Below are 14,590 nucleotides of genomic sequence, written 5' to 3'. Positions count from 1 at the left end.
AGACTAGACGCCTTAACAATCATGGCCACCAGACCTGATAATGCGTGGACTCGGTTTCATTCAGTAGACATAGGAAAAATTAAAGAACCTCATATTCTAACTATATCACTTGACACACTTAACTCTCACTTCATTGGTAAACAAATAAAAGAAACCTGACTCCAGTCCAGAAGTGATCACATGAAAAACAGAATTACTCGAATATCACACCAAATTTTCACTACTAAATTCTGACCCTCACCTACCAGTAGCTTTCTACAAACAGTCCCACCTATCTATCATCTAATTTTAGGCTTCTTTCTTCACTTCACAAAATTAATACTCACTGCGGATCACTGTTCGAAATGTGACTGCATCGAACAAGTACCTACAACCATTCCTTCCTGGTCACTGCTTCGAGTTATGGAATACAATCCCGGTAGATATTAAAAAGTCTTGCTCCTCTAGGACGATTAAAACAGCTTATCATAAATTCCTCCTGAGTATATACAGTTGACTTGAATGAATGTATGGGTGAATGATGTATAATTGATGCCAAAAATGATTTATTAAATGTAAGTATCTTAGGTTATCCCATTTACATTTTACTCTTCTCGAATCTTCCTTAGAACTTTCTTTCTTTCTTTCTTTCTTTCTTTCTTTCTCCCTTCTCAATTTGCATTTTCTTATTCTGTACCAGACATTCTGAGCTATTCAGTGCCCCTGTCTTGACAGTTTTAGTTTGTTAGATTAGATAGCTAAAAAGCTATTTGTGATAATTTCTTTCTTGGCTTGGCATCATGTAGCGTAATTTTCAATGAAATTGGCTGAACAAAGTTACTAAGCTGAAAGAAGTTCTCATAGAAAATTAATACAGTTTCCATGATAAAACTATATCAAAAATTTCAAGATTTTTAACTCTTGTAATTTATGTAGGAGTTTTTGTAAGATTATAATTATACATATTTCTTTATTGTGATGTTTAGCCAAATTGTTGATGGCTTTAATTTGTTCCATTATCCCATTATGTACTCTTTTCTCTGTGGTCTCTCCAAAAAATTAATAATCGAGGTTCTACTGCAGTACGTTTCTGTGAATTACAGGAGTTCCTGAAATATAACCTTCATTTTCTCCATTTGTAAAAATGGCACTTGGTCCACTATGGTCCTAAACCCTTCAATTAAAATATTAACAGTTCGAACCCCACTGTTGGCCGCCCTGAAGATAGTTTTCTGTGGTTTCCTATTTTCACACCAAGCAGTTGCCATGGCCACATCCTTTCCAATCCTAGCCCTTCCCCATCCTTACATCACCAAGAATCCTCCATGTGTTAGTGTGACAAAACCAGTGGCGGAAAATCCTGTAACTACAGTTTGGAGGATGTTGTCTCAATACCAGGCCAGTCATATTGTCCTCAATAGCAATTAAAAGCCATACATCGACCAAGCGTGATCCCACCTTTAAACCTGACTGAACCCTAGATTTCGATGGGCTCATTACATCTTTCACCAGTTTGTCCCCTGGCTGTAATGCTCCTGTTGTATGGGTTCGAGCTTGTGGTGACCTCACCAGAAAAGAGTGTATGCTTCCACTGTTTCTCATGCCATGGGCTATGAGTTGCTGTTCATCTTGCACAAGCTCCCTGTGGTGTGGTTTAAAAGGAGCTTTTAGCATAGGCCTCCTTGACATCTGTTCTCCGTACTACCAAGCGACGTGGTTAGGGTTACCTAGTTGTGAGCTTGATTTCAAGAAATGCTGGGTTCGAATCCCACTGTTGGCAGCCCTGAAAATGGTTTTCTATTTTTTATTCCTAAACACCAGACAAATGCTGGGGCTGTACCTTAATTAAGGCCACGGCCACTAATTGCTAAATCATAGCCCTTTCCCATCATTATGTCGCGAAAAACCTTTGATGTGGAAGTGTGACGTGAAACCACTAGCAAAAGAAACCCATTTCTCTGTCAATGGCCAGTTTTGCACTGTCTAACCTGACACATTCACTCCGGTGGCCCTCTGAAGATACTGGCGTAACGAGTTGGCAGTAGCAGTGGGCCTGTGATGTACTGAAAGCACCAAATACCTATCATCCTTGCACGTCATTTTGTGTGGGTGTCCTGCCCATTGTTGATCAGCAACCATTTGTGTCCTCCCTGAACTTTTTTCCAAACTCTTGAGATATCACTGTGACTCACTTCAAAACACTTGTCTCATTCTCTTTGCAACAGTGTCACAATTATACGATTAGTTGCAAAAATGGGTACTCTTTCCATGTTTACCTCAGTGCTACACGTGCTGCGTATACACCACTGACCTTTCAAGTGATGTGGTCACACTGACTGACATGGCAAATGTCTCCTTTTCGACAAAAATCGAACCTGAGTGCTAGTCAGTTTTGATGTTCTATTGTGTTTTACCAGATGGCAAAGGAATTGGACAACTAATTGCTGCGTTTTAAGTAATTTTGTCAGGTATACACAATGTATCACCAGAGAACTTCTACATTCCAACATACAACATTGAGTCCAAAATGGACATTTTGCTGCCCGTCAGAAATCTAACTGCCTTTGTAGTTGGGATCCAGAAGTCAGCACTCTACCGCTTATCCACATAGGGTGCTGAATGATGTAATATATTTACAAAACTTAAATATTTCATCTCTTTCTAACCTGGGTTTACAATTGTATTCTTTCATGTGTTAGGAATCTGTGAAAGATCTGATGGCTACAATTGCCAAGTTGGATCGCAATGGCATTGAGGTGGTACCCGAGGCACAGAAGATTCAAGGAATGGGGGAATCTCCTATGGTAGACAGCTCTACTGGCCTTGATGAAGTAGCTGGCACTGCACATGCAGGAGCAGTACAGCTCTTGGGACAAGGTAAGACAGATTTTACATTGTCCGTGTTACTTGATGCTGTTAAATAAATTGTTTCCTTGTATCACTTCATAACTTGACAGTTGTGACCATTTCACACTAAAATTGAGAAGCTGTTTTATTTTGAGTTCCACGGTTCAGTTTTACTTTACTCCCTCAGAATGAAATTATTGGATAATTACATGTTTTAAAAATTCTGGGACCCTACCCTGACTGTAGGGCCATGTAATTACAGTTACACTCGGCATCTTGCTTTAAACAATCTAGATCTTCACTAATACAAGGAAATCGTGACGTTGATTCAAATTATGATTTTCACACGACCACATCATTGGCTACGAAACCACCTGAATTAAGCCTGTTAATTACCACAACATAAGAGAACAAGGTTTATTCTTCCCACTGATAACATGTTACCTTATGATCTATGCACCTCAAGCTGGACTATTCTCTTGTTTATCAAGACTCAACAACTGGGATACCTTCTCAAAAATGTTATATTTTACGGTCAGACGCACCTCATCATTTCAACTGGTTATAATCTAACAGTGACTTTATAAGCGCTGTCATATGTTTTAGATGGTCATACGCACCATATCCTCATCATTTTAACGTTACATTTCAAATTTGCTTTAGTAGGTGCATTCAAGTGTTGTATATAGATACACCTTATGTTCTACAAACCTCAAGCTGGACTATTTTCTCGTGTATCATACCTTAACAATTGTATTACCTTCTCTGAATTGCTTTCATTGTTTTAACTTGTTACAATTTAACTTTTAACATTAGTCCTTGTATTTGCTGCCTTGTATTTTATATTTCATATATTTTAACTAGTCATAGTTTAACATTTGTCTTGTAGGTGCTATCATGTGTTATATATTGCTATTTGATAAGTTGTATTTTGCTCAATTGATTCATTGGCTGATGATGACGCGCAATGAGCGTCAAAACTAGTACCAATCTTCTTTAAACGTTATGTGATATATATTCACATCAATAAACATTCACCGAGCTCGATAGCTGCAGTCGCTTAAGTGCAGCTAGTATCCAGTAATCGGGAGCTAGTAGGTTCGAACCCCACTGTCGGCAGCCCTGAAGATGGTTTTCCGTGGTTTCCCATTTTCACACCAGGCAAATGCTGGGGCTGTACCTTAATTAAGGCCACGGCCGCTTCCTCCCCACTCCTAGCCCCTTCCTGCCCCATCGTCGCCATAAGACCTATCTGTGTCGGTGCGACGTAAAGCAACTAGCAAAAAAAAATGGCAATAAACTTTCATTTTATTGAAAAGGTGGACCTTTAACACTTTTTATTTTACTGTAATCTCAGTATTAGATAGTAGACTTACCCACTATCTTCTAAATGGAAACTTACAGCTACACAACTCATACAGCGTAGCCAAATCGCTCTATGCTAATTACTCTGCAACTGGCAGATTTGTTATGGTTCAGAGTATAAGTGGCATAGTGACAATTTAATATTTGCTTGGCTGAACGGTCATTGTCAAGGTCTTCAGTTCAGAGGGACCCAGGTTCATTTCCTGGCTGTGTTAGAGATTTTAATTGCACCTGGTTAGTTTCTTTGACTCGGGGACTGGATGTTTGTGTTCCAACACACTACACACCACACTACCAATCACCACAGAAACAGGCAATAGTGAATACATAGGGTTGGGCATTCAGTTGTGGAACAGGACAAAATCCTCATGTGTGACACAGTTCACATCCACAACCCTGCAGAGATGTGGTGAAAGGGACAGAAAAAAAATGGAATGAGAGTATAGACCTAAAATTTCAGATGAGTCGTCTAAGGTCAAGATGGATCTCGAGAGAAATGGATTAAGCTGGGAAAACATTTCAAACTAAACTAAGATTTGATTACAGGCTAACATCTTCAATGGCTCCCGTGAAGAATAAAACTAGAACAGTGGATGGACAGAGGAAAAGAAAGAAGGTGCCAGAAAAACAACAATTTTGGGCTGCAAGGGAGGCTTTCAGTAATGCGTATAATTACTTAATGTTGTCACTAATGGTCTTAAATGATTTTAAAAAGAAAAGCAATACATAAACCATTAAGGATGAGGAAAAAGAGAGCAAGCTTATTTGAAAAAGGTATGTATTATTATTTAGATAAGTACTCTGACCGACACCGTCCTCCAGGCCACTAAACCAGCCTTTTGGATGATGGGCAGAAAAACCTTACACTCCTAGGAGTAATGCTCCCAGGTGAGAAGGTTGGTAGTGCATTCGCCCCCAAAGGGAATTAAAGCGAATACAAGAGAGAGAGAGAGAGAGACCAAACACGGTCGGGTAAAAACAGACATATCACAGCTTGAAATCACCAAAAGGAAAGAACACACTTACCGGAAACAGAGAAGCGAAGCGGCTTAAGACCATGGTCACAATTACCAAAAGGGGCAGTGGCAGTGCTCCATTGAAAACAGCGAAATGGCAAACAACACCTTATTAACACAAGATAACTTTAATTTGTACCAAATTAGGTGTAACAACTTCAAGATTAAAAATCCTAACTGAAGTTAAATTCTATGAATATTTTGAATTAATAGAGAAAAGAAAAATGGTTTGGCAGAAAATAAATTCGATAACCTGTAGAGTTTAAATTATTTGAGAATAGTAAAGTGATTTGCAACAAAATAACTCAGATAATATGTTGATTTTAAATCAACTGAGAATAATAAAATAATTTGCAACCAATAAATCAGAAAATATGTTGATTTTAAATTAACTGGAAATAATAAAATGATTTGCAACCAATAAATCAGAAAATATGTTGATTTTAAATTAACTGAAAATAATAAAATGATTTGCAACCAATAAAACAGAAAGTATGTTGACCTCCATACCTTTCTACCAAAGTTACTAATAACTTTTTTTGCTAGGGGCTTTACGTCGCACCGACACAGATAGGTCTTATGGCGACGATGGAACAGGAAAGGACAAGGAGTTGGAAGGAAGCGGCCGTGGCCTTAATTAAGGTACAGCCCCAGCATTTGCCTGGTGTGAAAATGGGAAACCACGGAAAACCATTTTCAGGGCTGCCGATAGTGGGATTCGAACCTACTATCTCCCGGATGCAAGCTCACAGCCGCGCGCCTCTACGCGCACGGCCAACTCGCCCGGTACTAATAACAAACATAAAATGTGATTGATCACCGGTATTAAATAAACTAAATAAAATATTAGTTCCAGTAAACAAGACTATGGTTCAGCTAGATGCTGAGGAGATCACGTCGTCTTCGTCACCTCGAGTAATTAACACCATTACCACCAAGGGTCCTTTCCCAAGATAAGTAATAATCTGTCAGAGAAATTTAAACACACGCCCCAACCAAACGAAAAAGAAAGTAAATAGGTTGCGAAAATGGATTAACAGAACACAAATATCATTAACAAACTCCACCCAAAACCAATAACATCAACTGAGAACCACGCAAAATGCACGCGTATCAGATCAATCAGTCAAAATCCCCAACAACAATCCAATCAACATCACGTTGCTAAGGTAACACCAAACAACGCAGAGCCTCCTTCCTGAGCGAGGAGGAATAGAACCTGTAAAACACAAGGCGGAAAGAAAACGTACAAATCCGAGCAGAAAGGTACACTGAATTATAGACAGGAAACCCCCAGAAAGAAAAAAAAAGGAGATAAGCTCAATACATTGGGAAAGCCACCTTGGTTCACAAGAAAATATTACAATACAGGCCAAAAACAAAAATTATTAAATTTTAAAATTAAATTTTGCCAACCAGTCCACCGTGCATTTTCCACGCTCCGAGGAATAATTGGTTAGTAGAACGCATTATTTAGAAACACATGAGCACTCACGACGCCAAGTCTGAAATCGATGATATTATTATCATCATTATTATTATTATTATTATTATTATTATTATTATTATTATTATTATTATTATTGTTGTTATTATTATTATTATGCTCGACCTGATGAAAGTACTTTTGGCATACGCCGCCACTTTTCTTCGGTGGGTATGAGAAAATAATTGCACAGGTACATACCTTTTCCAGACACTAAATTTTAGAAAGTCCAAACCTGTTCATTGTTGATCGCGTTACCACGAGGCAACTGAACTTAATCTCTCCATTAAGAATCCAGAAGAAGCTTTTATGAAAAATAATGTAGTTGGAGAATACAGTAGAAGGTCAACCACAAACACGACGGGGAGAGATCCCCGTTAAAGGTGAAATTCACCCAGGTTTTAGTGTTAGATCCACACCATAGCGCAGAAAACGTTTCCACTTCTACACATCATGGCTTCTCACTTCGAACTAACGCTTGGGCATGCTAGCTCAGACCAGACTCGCCAGGGAGCTCCCAGCGCATGCACAGCTAAGCGGAGGTATTGCACACACAATGCGAGAGTGAACGCCGCTTTACATGAAATAATTAGAGTTCTTTGGCTTAAAGCCAGTTGACACGAATTTCGATTATTATTATTATACCAATCCAAAAAGGTTGTTGGGAAGGTTCTATACAGTTAATACTGTCACAGTACCATATAATCACAAGTACCACCTGCCACCAATTAAGACCCACACCCAGAATTTGTAACAACAAAATTTGGGTGTTGGGGGTGGGATCACATGTTTACTGACCAGTTTTATTAAATTTTGGCCAATGTGTCACAATATTGCTAATTTCAAACACTTTACAAGTAAAAAGAAATGACCTCATACAGTAGTAGTCTGCTATAGCGAGTATATCATATAGCGAGAATCCCATTATAACAAGCTTTTTTCAAGCCCCTCAAAGATTCCTGTATTAACCTGTGTAATATTCTATGATTGCAAAGAGAACCCTTCACTCATCTATCATTCAGTTATAATGACTTTACAAGTGATCACAGAACACCAAGTGATTTAGCATGTGTTATTTATTTTGTTATCAATATTTATTCACTCCAGCAGTTAGACTGAATGTGATAAATTATCTTCCAACAATTTTCCATCTCACTTTCCTGCTGTATACACTAGTTAGTGCTCTTGCCCACATTCAAAAGCACTGTCGAAGCGGATTAGTAATACCCCTTAACCCACCATTCCGACTTTTCAAAAAAGAACATGTACTCTCTCTGGAACATTCTGCTGAAATTCATTATCTTAAAATGTTACAGACCGGGCGAGTTGGCCGTGCGGTTAGGGGCGAGCAGCTGTGAGCTTGCATCCAGGTGATAGTGGGTTCAACCCCCACTGTCGGCAGCCTTGAAGATGGTTTTCCTTGGTTTCCCATTTTTCACACCAGGCAAATGCTGGGGCTGTACCTTAATTAAGGTCACAGCCGTTTCTTTCCCACTCCTTGCCCTTTCCTATCCCATTATCGCCATAAGACCTATCTGTGTCTGTGCGACGTAAAGCAGCTAACAAAAAATATATATTACAGTGAAAATAATAGAAAATTATTAAATATAAAGTAAGTAATAGAAGTACACATTGCAAAAAAAAGAGCCAATCGGAATAATCTCAACGATCACACACATCTAAAAGATTCCCGACTATTTACTCTATAAACTATGTCACCTATCAACAAAACACAAACCGAGTAGAACTATCATGCACGTCAATGCTCTACGACTACGTAGTCAAGCTCTGCATTTGGGAGAAGCATGGGTTCGAACCCCACCGTCTGTTGTCCTGAGAATGATTTTCTCTGGTTTTGCATTATCACTTCCAGGCAAATCGTTGAACAGTTCCTACTCATAGTCCACAGCCGATTACTTCCACCTTCTTACCCATTTCATTCACCATGGTTCATTTCATCTTCATTTGCTCCTCGACTGAGGTTGGCATCAGGAAGGGTATTCAGCCTTAAAAACATGCCATATAAATTCATCTTATCTCATCCCCAACCTATATCGAGGAATAGGACGAAGTGGTAGTCAGACTGATAAATAAAGCACATCATTTCAAACTCCATTAAAGGATATCATTTATTAATTCTCTAATGTTCACTAAACATCCCTTAAATCATTTCCAAAACAATTTAAAATAACATTAATTTTTAAAAATGCTGATTTGATGGAATCTGATGGTATTCATTCAAGAATGAACATGTCATACTGTTGTTTTTTTTTTTTTTAATAGTATAATCTGTTATTAAATGTTTTCTTTTTTGCGTACTTTCTGATTTTATTTAAACTCCCTAATTTTTGACATACTGAAAAATCTCACAGTTAACTAAGTCAAAACTGCAAGGAAATGGCTTCCACTGTGACAGGGCATCTGATCCATCATTAATGAGCTTACAGGTTATTCTAGGAGTTTCCGTATCATGTGCCTAAATAGTTAGTGCTATAGTTTTGCTCACTGCCAGCCCCATCTACATTGTCACAACTGCACCCAAATTATCATCTATGTTGTTGTTTGGGTCATCAGCCCATAGACTGGTTTGATACTGCCCTCCATGCCACCCTATCCTGTGCACTAACCTTTTCATTTCTTTGTTACTATTACATTCTACATCTGCTCTAATCTGTTTGTCATATTCATGCCTTGTTCTACCCCTACTGTTCCTACTGCCTACATTGCCCTCAAAAACTAACTGAACAAGTCCTGGATGTCTTAAAATATGTCCTGTCATTCTTTCTGGTCAAGTTTTGCCAAATTGTTCTCCTCTCACCAATTTGATTCAGTATCTCTTCATTTCTGATTCAGTCTACCCATCTAACCTTCAGCATCCTTTCGTAACACCACGTTTCAGAAGCCTCCTTATCTGTAATTGGTGTTATTGCCAGCCACCCCGCACTCAACCTTCATTGACATAATACTCTCTGCTGAAAGTTGCTTGTTCCAAGTAGCTCCATGATAAGGCGCAAGCTAGTCTAGGTGGACTAGACCAGACAAGGTTCTTCCAGATATTTGAGCTTATTCAGTTATCCCTTTTCTCAGAGCATCCATCATTCTCTTTTTTGCGCCGTCATATACCACCCTTTCCTTATAACATACAACTTTTATCAAATTTTGTCATGCACCACAGTGCAGATTTGCTCTTGAACATAAGGAGATCTCTGGCAGCGGTCCACACTGATGTTCTAGGGTTCTCATTGGTAATATTGTGCATAGTTGTATGAACTCTGGTATCCTTTTAGTGTCCAAATGCAGTGAATGATTTTTATGCTAAGCTACATGTGACACACCTCTGCTGGAGGCTTCCTTTTCTTCATTGTACACAAATGTCTTGACAATTTTCAAAAACCTTAGAATATCAACATCTCTATCTTCGCATGAATTGTAGCAGTCACAGCATTCCTCTTCATCTCTTCCATTAGCCAATAGTCTAACATTGATGCTCTGAAAAGACAAAATGACAGCTATTTATATGCATATACCTACAGGTGCACAATAATTGTCTTCAGATACCTTATGCATCATGTATAATATATGCCTCTGTTATTACTTTGTAATAAGGAAAAATTATCTCAGGTGTGGAGAGAGATGACCTATGTGGTTGTGCATGTCATAGACATAGTTCCAACTAGGTTACAGTTGATTTCCCATTGCCATATATTAACCATACCCTCAATCAGCCACTTTTGTTTTTTCTTCAATCACACTCGTTATAATATCAGTTAACAACATTTAATGGTGTTTTTTATGTTGTATTATTTAGATTCTGGGAAAACATCCAGTGATTCTCAGAAGGATGACCCAAATGAAGACTGGTGTGCTGTATGCATGGATGGTGGAGAACTGGTGTGTTGTGATCGTTGTCCTAAAGTATTTCATGTCTACTGTCACATTCCTCCACTCAAGGCAATTCCAGAGTAAGTTTTGTTGATGAAAATTCCAATAAGATTTTATTACTATTGTTTTAACATTTACTTTAGTCTTCTGTGATCAAATATGCATACTGACATTGTGCTGCACCCATCTTAAATAGCAAACTTTTCATAGTAATTATTTTAGATTTTCATTTCAGTTAAAATGGTTTATAATAAGACAAAAAGCTTTGAGTTAGGTATAGATACATTGATTGTTATCATAAGTTTGTCATGTAATCAATGCTTACCCTTCAAACCACCTGCCTAGATCATACTATCATCTCCCATTTGCTTGTTTGTTTCTTGACTTTCTTACCAAACCTTTCTTGGGACAAATCTGCCATCTCCTATGGGAGCTGTGGCTTCAATCACTGTCTGTTTGCATCTTGATATCCTGGCATTCAGTTTATAATTTCACTATTTTCAGCATTGTTACAGTAATAAAATATTCAGCTTACCTCTAATCTATCCCTAACAAATTTTAATTGTTGATGCATCATGAAGTTGATATTTGCTAGTTATTTTCTTTATTCAGGGTATTAATCACAGATTTGTATATAAAAATCATTGCAATGTATGCTAGGGCATTTCTGCTTCATCAGAAAATTGCCTTAGAACCACCATTGTTATTAACATTGTATAAACTTTTGCCTCATGGAAAGGAATACCTAGTGACAATGATAATTCGATTTGAACAATCTTTTGTACTTCATGAAATAATTTTTGGTTGATTACGTTATATTCATATGTAAGCATGATTAAAATACCTGCTGTATCTCAGAGAAAAGTAATTGATAAAAGTGTTAGAAGATGTAATGATAAAAACTTATTTATTGAAATATTATCAGATAAATTTTGTTACTCTTCTGCTCATTCAGTGTCTTGTTCAGGTTTTTTTGGGTCATAGTACTATATGAAAAGAAATAGCTTGATAAAAGTGGCCAGTGGTGAAGTTCAAGGAAAAAACAGTTCCTAGTTTACCAGATGAAGAGGATGATGTCCTTATGTGCATAATGGTAAAATCCTTGGGAATTGTTATTGTGGAAGACGATGAAACATACACCTGCAGACAGTCTTCAGTAATATGCATACAAAGATCTGTATAGAAGGTAAAGAGCTGCCCAAGACAGATCCACTTGAAAGAGGCTGATGATAGGGTGAAACAAGTTACAAGACCAAAAATGTTATGATGAGTTTTGTGTGCGTCATCTATGAACTTGACTGATGTTCAAATGCATAGTCAGCATGTTGTACTCAATTCTACAGTGGTCGCTGTTAGGTACATGTTCTCATGCTTATGTCAGGATCCATGTGAGCTTGTGACATGCGGCAGAATGCCTGTGATGCATTTCTCAAACATGTCTCAAACATGTGCTTCAAAAGATTTGTCTGAATTCCTCCCTGATTATAATCTGATGTTCACACAAGAACTTCTTCACAATGCCTCTGTTATGCTGCTTAGTAATGTTGTTTACAAGGCTGAAACAAGCTCTCAAACTATGTGCAGCAGGCACCACAAACTTCTCTCACATTGTAAAGGTTACTAATGATGGCACTCAAGATTGATGGCAAAGTTCATACAACTATCATTGCATGTTATCATAGCAGCTCCAAGTCTGTGTACTCTCTGCACTGCAAGAAATACTATTTTTGTACATGGCCATACATTGAGGCAGATGAAACTTTAACTTGCCTGTGAGTAGCACAACTTTCTAATGTTGATGTTGAGAGTTGGCACAGTGTCAAGTTAATCTCAGCCGGGCTGCTGTGAGCTGACATCAAATGAAAGGCTCAGTTTTCTAGTTTCAGCTTTTTCCCTGAGGTATAATCAGATACTACAACTCTTAGGCCATTACTGTGGAAAACAGAGATGATTTGATGATGTTCTTAATATTTGAAATCTATATGACATGTGAATTAATTTTGCCCCCATTTCTCTACCAATTCTCGTAATTCAAGGACCGTGCCTCTCTCACTGTTTAAATGGCTTTTATTAAGACTTCAGATTTGAGACCCTGAAAAAAGGACAGAGTTTTTCAAATAGGCATCATCATTTTTTTTTCAAGATGTTCCTAGAGCTCTCCTGCTTCCCTGCTGATTCATCTGTTGATCTATTAGTTAAAACAGCAGTTCTTATTGAGTGCCATTTGATGCAGCACAAACCCTTATGTCGAAACAACAATGAATGAAGCATGTTGACCTTCAGATGTTTAGTCTTGATTGAAAATGTAATTTGGATCTAGTAACTCGAAAATGCCACAAGATATGGGCACTAAAGTGAGTATATGTCTTTTTTTAAATTCTTCTTAGATTCAGCAATCCATACGTTATTGTAGTCATTTTATTCCATGATATTTTTGTATATTATTTAGTTCTACAATTTCTTATTTCATCCATACATGTCTGTCTCATCTTCAGTGGCAAGTGAGTACCAGAAAGCATGCTCTTTCATGGTTGTACCGAAGTGGAGTACTGTATTAGTAGAACTCTTTGTAAAAGTACCAACATTTTCTTGGTGTATCTTACAGCTACCCTGGAAGGCAAAGGACTTTACTATTTGTCTTCAGTAGTAGAAACTGAGTCTTGTAGATAGGACATATAGCAGGAACTTGTAGGCCATCTCGCACAAACTATACTAATGTAAACTACAGATCAATCCTGTGCTTCTTAGGGATTATTTAGCCATAATTGGGCAGAAACGTTTTCATAAAGGAAATTAAAAACCAGAGGGCACCCTTCACATCACTCACACATTGATGGAAACATGGGATGACAGATGTTGTACACTGAGAGTGTTATATATGCGACATATGCCAGGAAGTAAATTGTTGCCAAAGCCACAGTCTGCAGAAATTGTGGAATATTTGAGATTGAAGGAAATGCAATTGGAGGTTATGCATTAAGCAGGACCTGTGATGTCAACATTACTCACTATTTGTATTGTGTAATGGTAATAATTGACTGTTCATTCAATTCTCATGCTCATCATTAATGCTTCAAATTCCTGATGTTATAAAGAAAAGGGCTGACACTGACATCCCAAGCTAATTGTGTCTACTGCTATTGCATGATGTTAGGATGAATGTTGATTGTGATCTATTGAGAAGCATGCTTGCGTGAGCATATTTTTTGTGGTAACATTTTCTAGTTGTTTAAGGCGTGGTCACTTATATCAAAACTGAGCTCTGTAACATTTGTACTGTGAGTTCTGTAATGTTGTATACTATAAACTAATTGCATAAAGATGATTTTTGGTATTTGTATCTTCAGTTCAGTGTAGAAATTGTAAAAGAGTAGAAACATTAAATGCGGGAGTTGTCAACCATTGTAAAAACTGATGATAGGTGCAAGGCTTATTCTGATAAAATTTCCTGTTTAATAATATACAGTGCTCACCATTTACAAGTATGTCTAAGCTTGTAATTTTCACGCACAAAAGTATTTATTAAAAAGCATATACTGCAAATTATCACCATAGTCATCATCATAATCATCTCCCCTTTTTCACATGACATTGGATGGAGGCAAATATGGTTCCTCTCCACTTTGCTCTGTCTTTCCACCATTCCTTACCCAACACTGCGTTCCAGTCCAGGTTCCATATTCTTTGAATTGGTTTCCAGAATTGTTTATAAGACTCTTAATTACCATATTCTAGGTAGATATTTTATGAAATTGTATGTTGTGATATTAAGTGGGTTGTGATAACACTTTTCATTCTGGAGGAGAGGATATCATGGTTTTATGAAGAAATCACCATAACTTTCTACTTCATAATACATTCACTACATCACAGAGTGTGTACAGTATGTCTTTAATAATTGTATACAGTACAGTTTGGAAGACTGAACTGTTGTAAACTTTAGTGGTATATGTAGGAAATACAATTTAACAAAGTCGTTCCTAAAATGTATCCGAGATCCTCAAGGATTCACGAG

The 14,590-nt window shown here is 37.6% G+C and overlaps 1 protein-coding gene across 1 annotated transcript in view; it reads left to right on the top strand.

The window, feature by feature from the left end:
- LOC136866818 (E3 ubiquitin-protein ligase TRIM33) overlaps nucleotides 1-14,590 on the top strand; it is a 268,047-nt gene that overhangs the window by 134,282 nt on the left and 119,175 nt on the right. Inside the window, exons 9-10 of the mRNA XM_067143924.2 lie at nucleotides 2,679-2,856; nucleotides 10,502-10,655. Coding sequence (XP_067000025.2) covers nucleotides 2,679-2,856; nucleotides 10,502-10,655 — 332 coding nt within the window. The remainder of the gene's footprint in view (nucleotides 1-2,678; nucleotides 2,857-10,501; nucleotides 10,656-14,590) is intronic.

The sequence above is a fragment of the Anabrus simplex genome, chromosome 3 (genome assembly GCF_040414725.1).
Source record: "Anabrus simplex isolate iqAnaSimp1 chromosome 3, ASM4041472v1, whole genome shotgun sequence".
Classification (NCBI taxonomy): domain Eukaryota; kingdom Metazoa; phylum Arthropoda; class Insecta; order Orthoptera; family Tettigoniidae; genus Anabrus; species Anabrus simplex.
The sequence above is the reverse complement of the archived record's forward strand: the minus strand, read 5'-3'. Positions and strand labels throughout refer to the sequence as shown.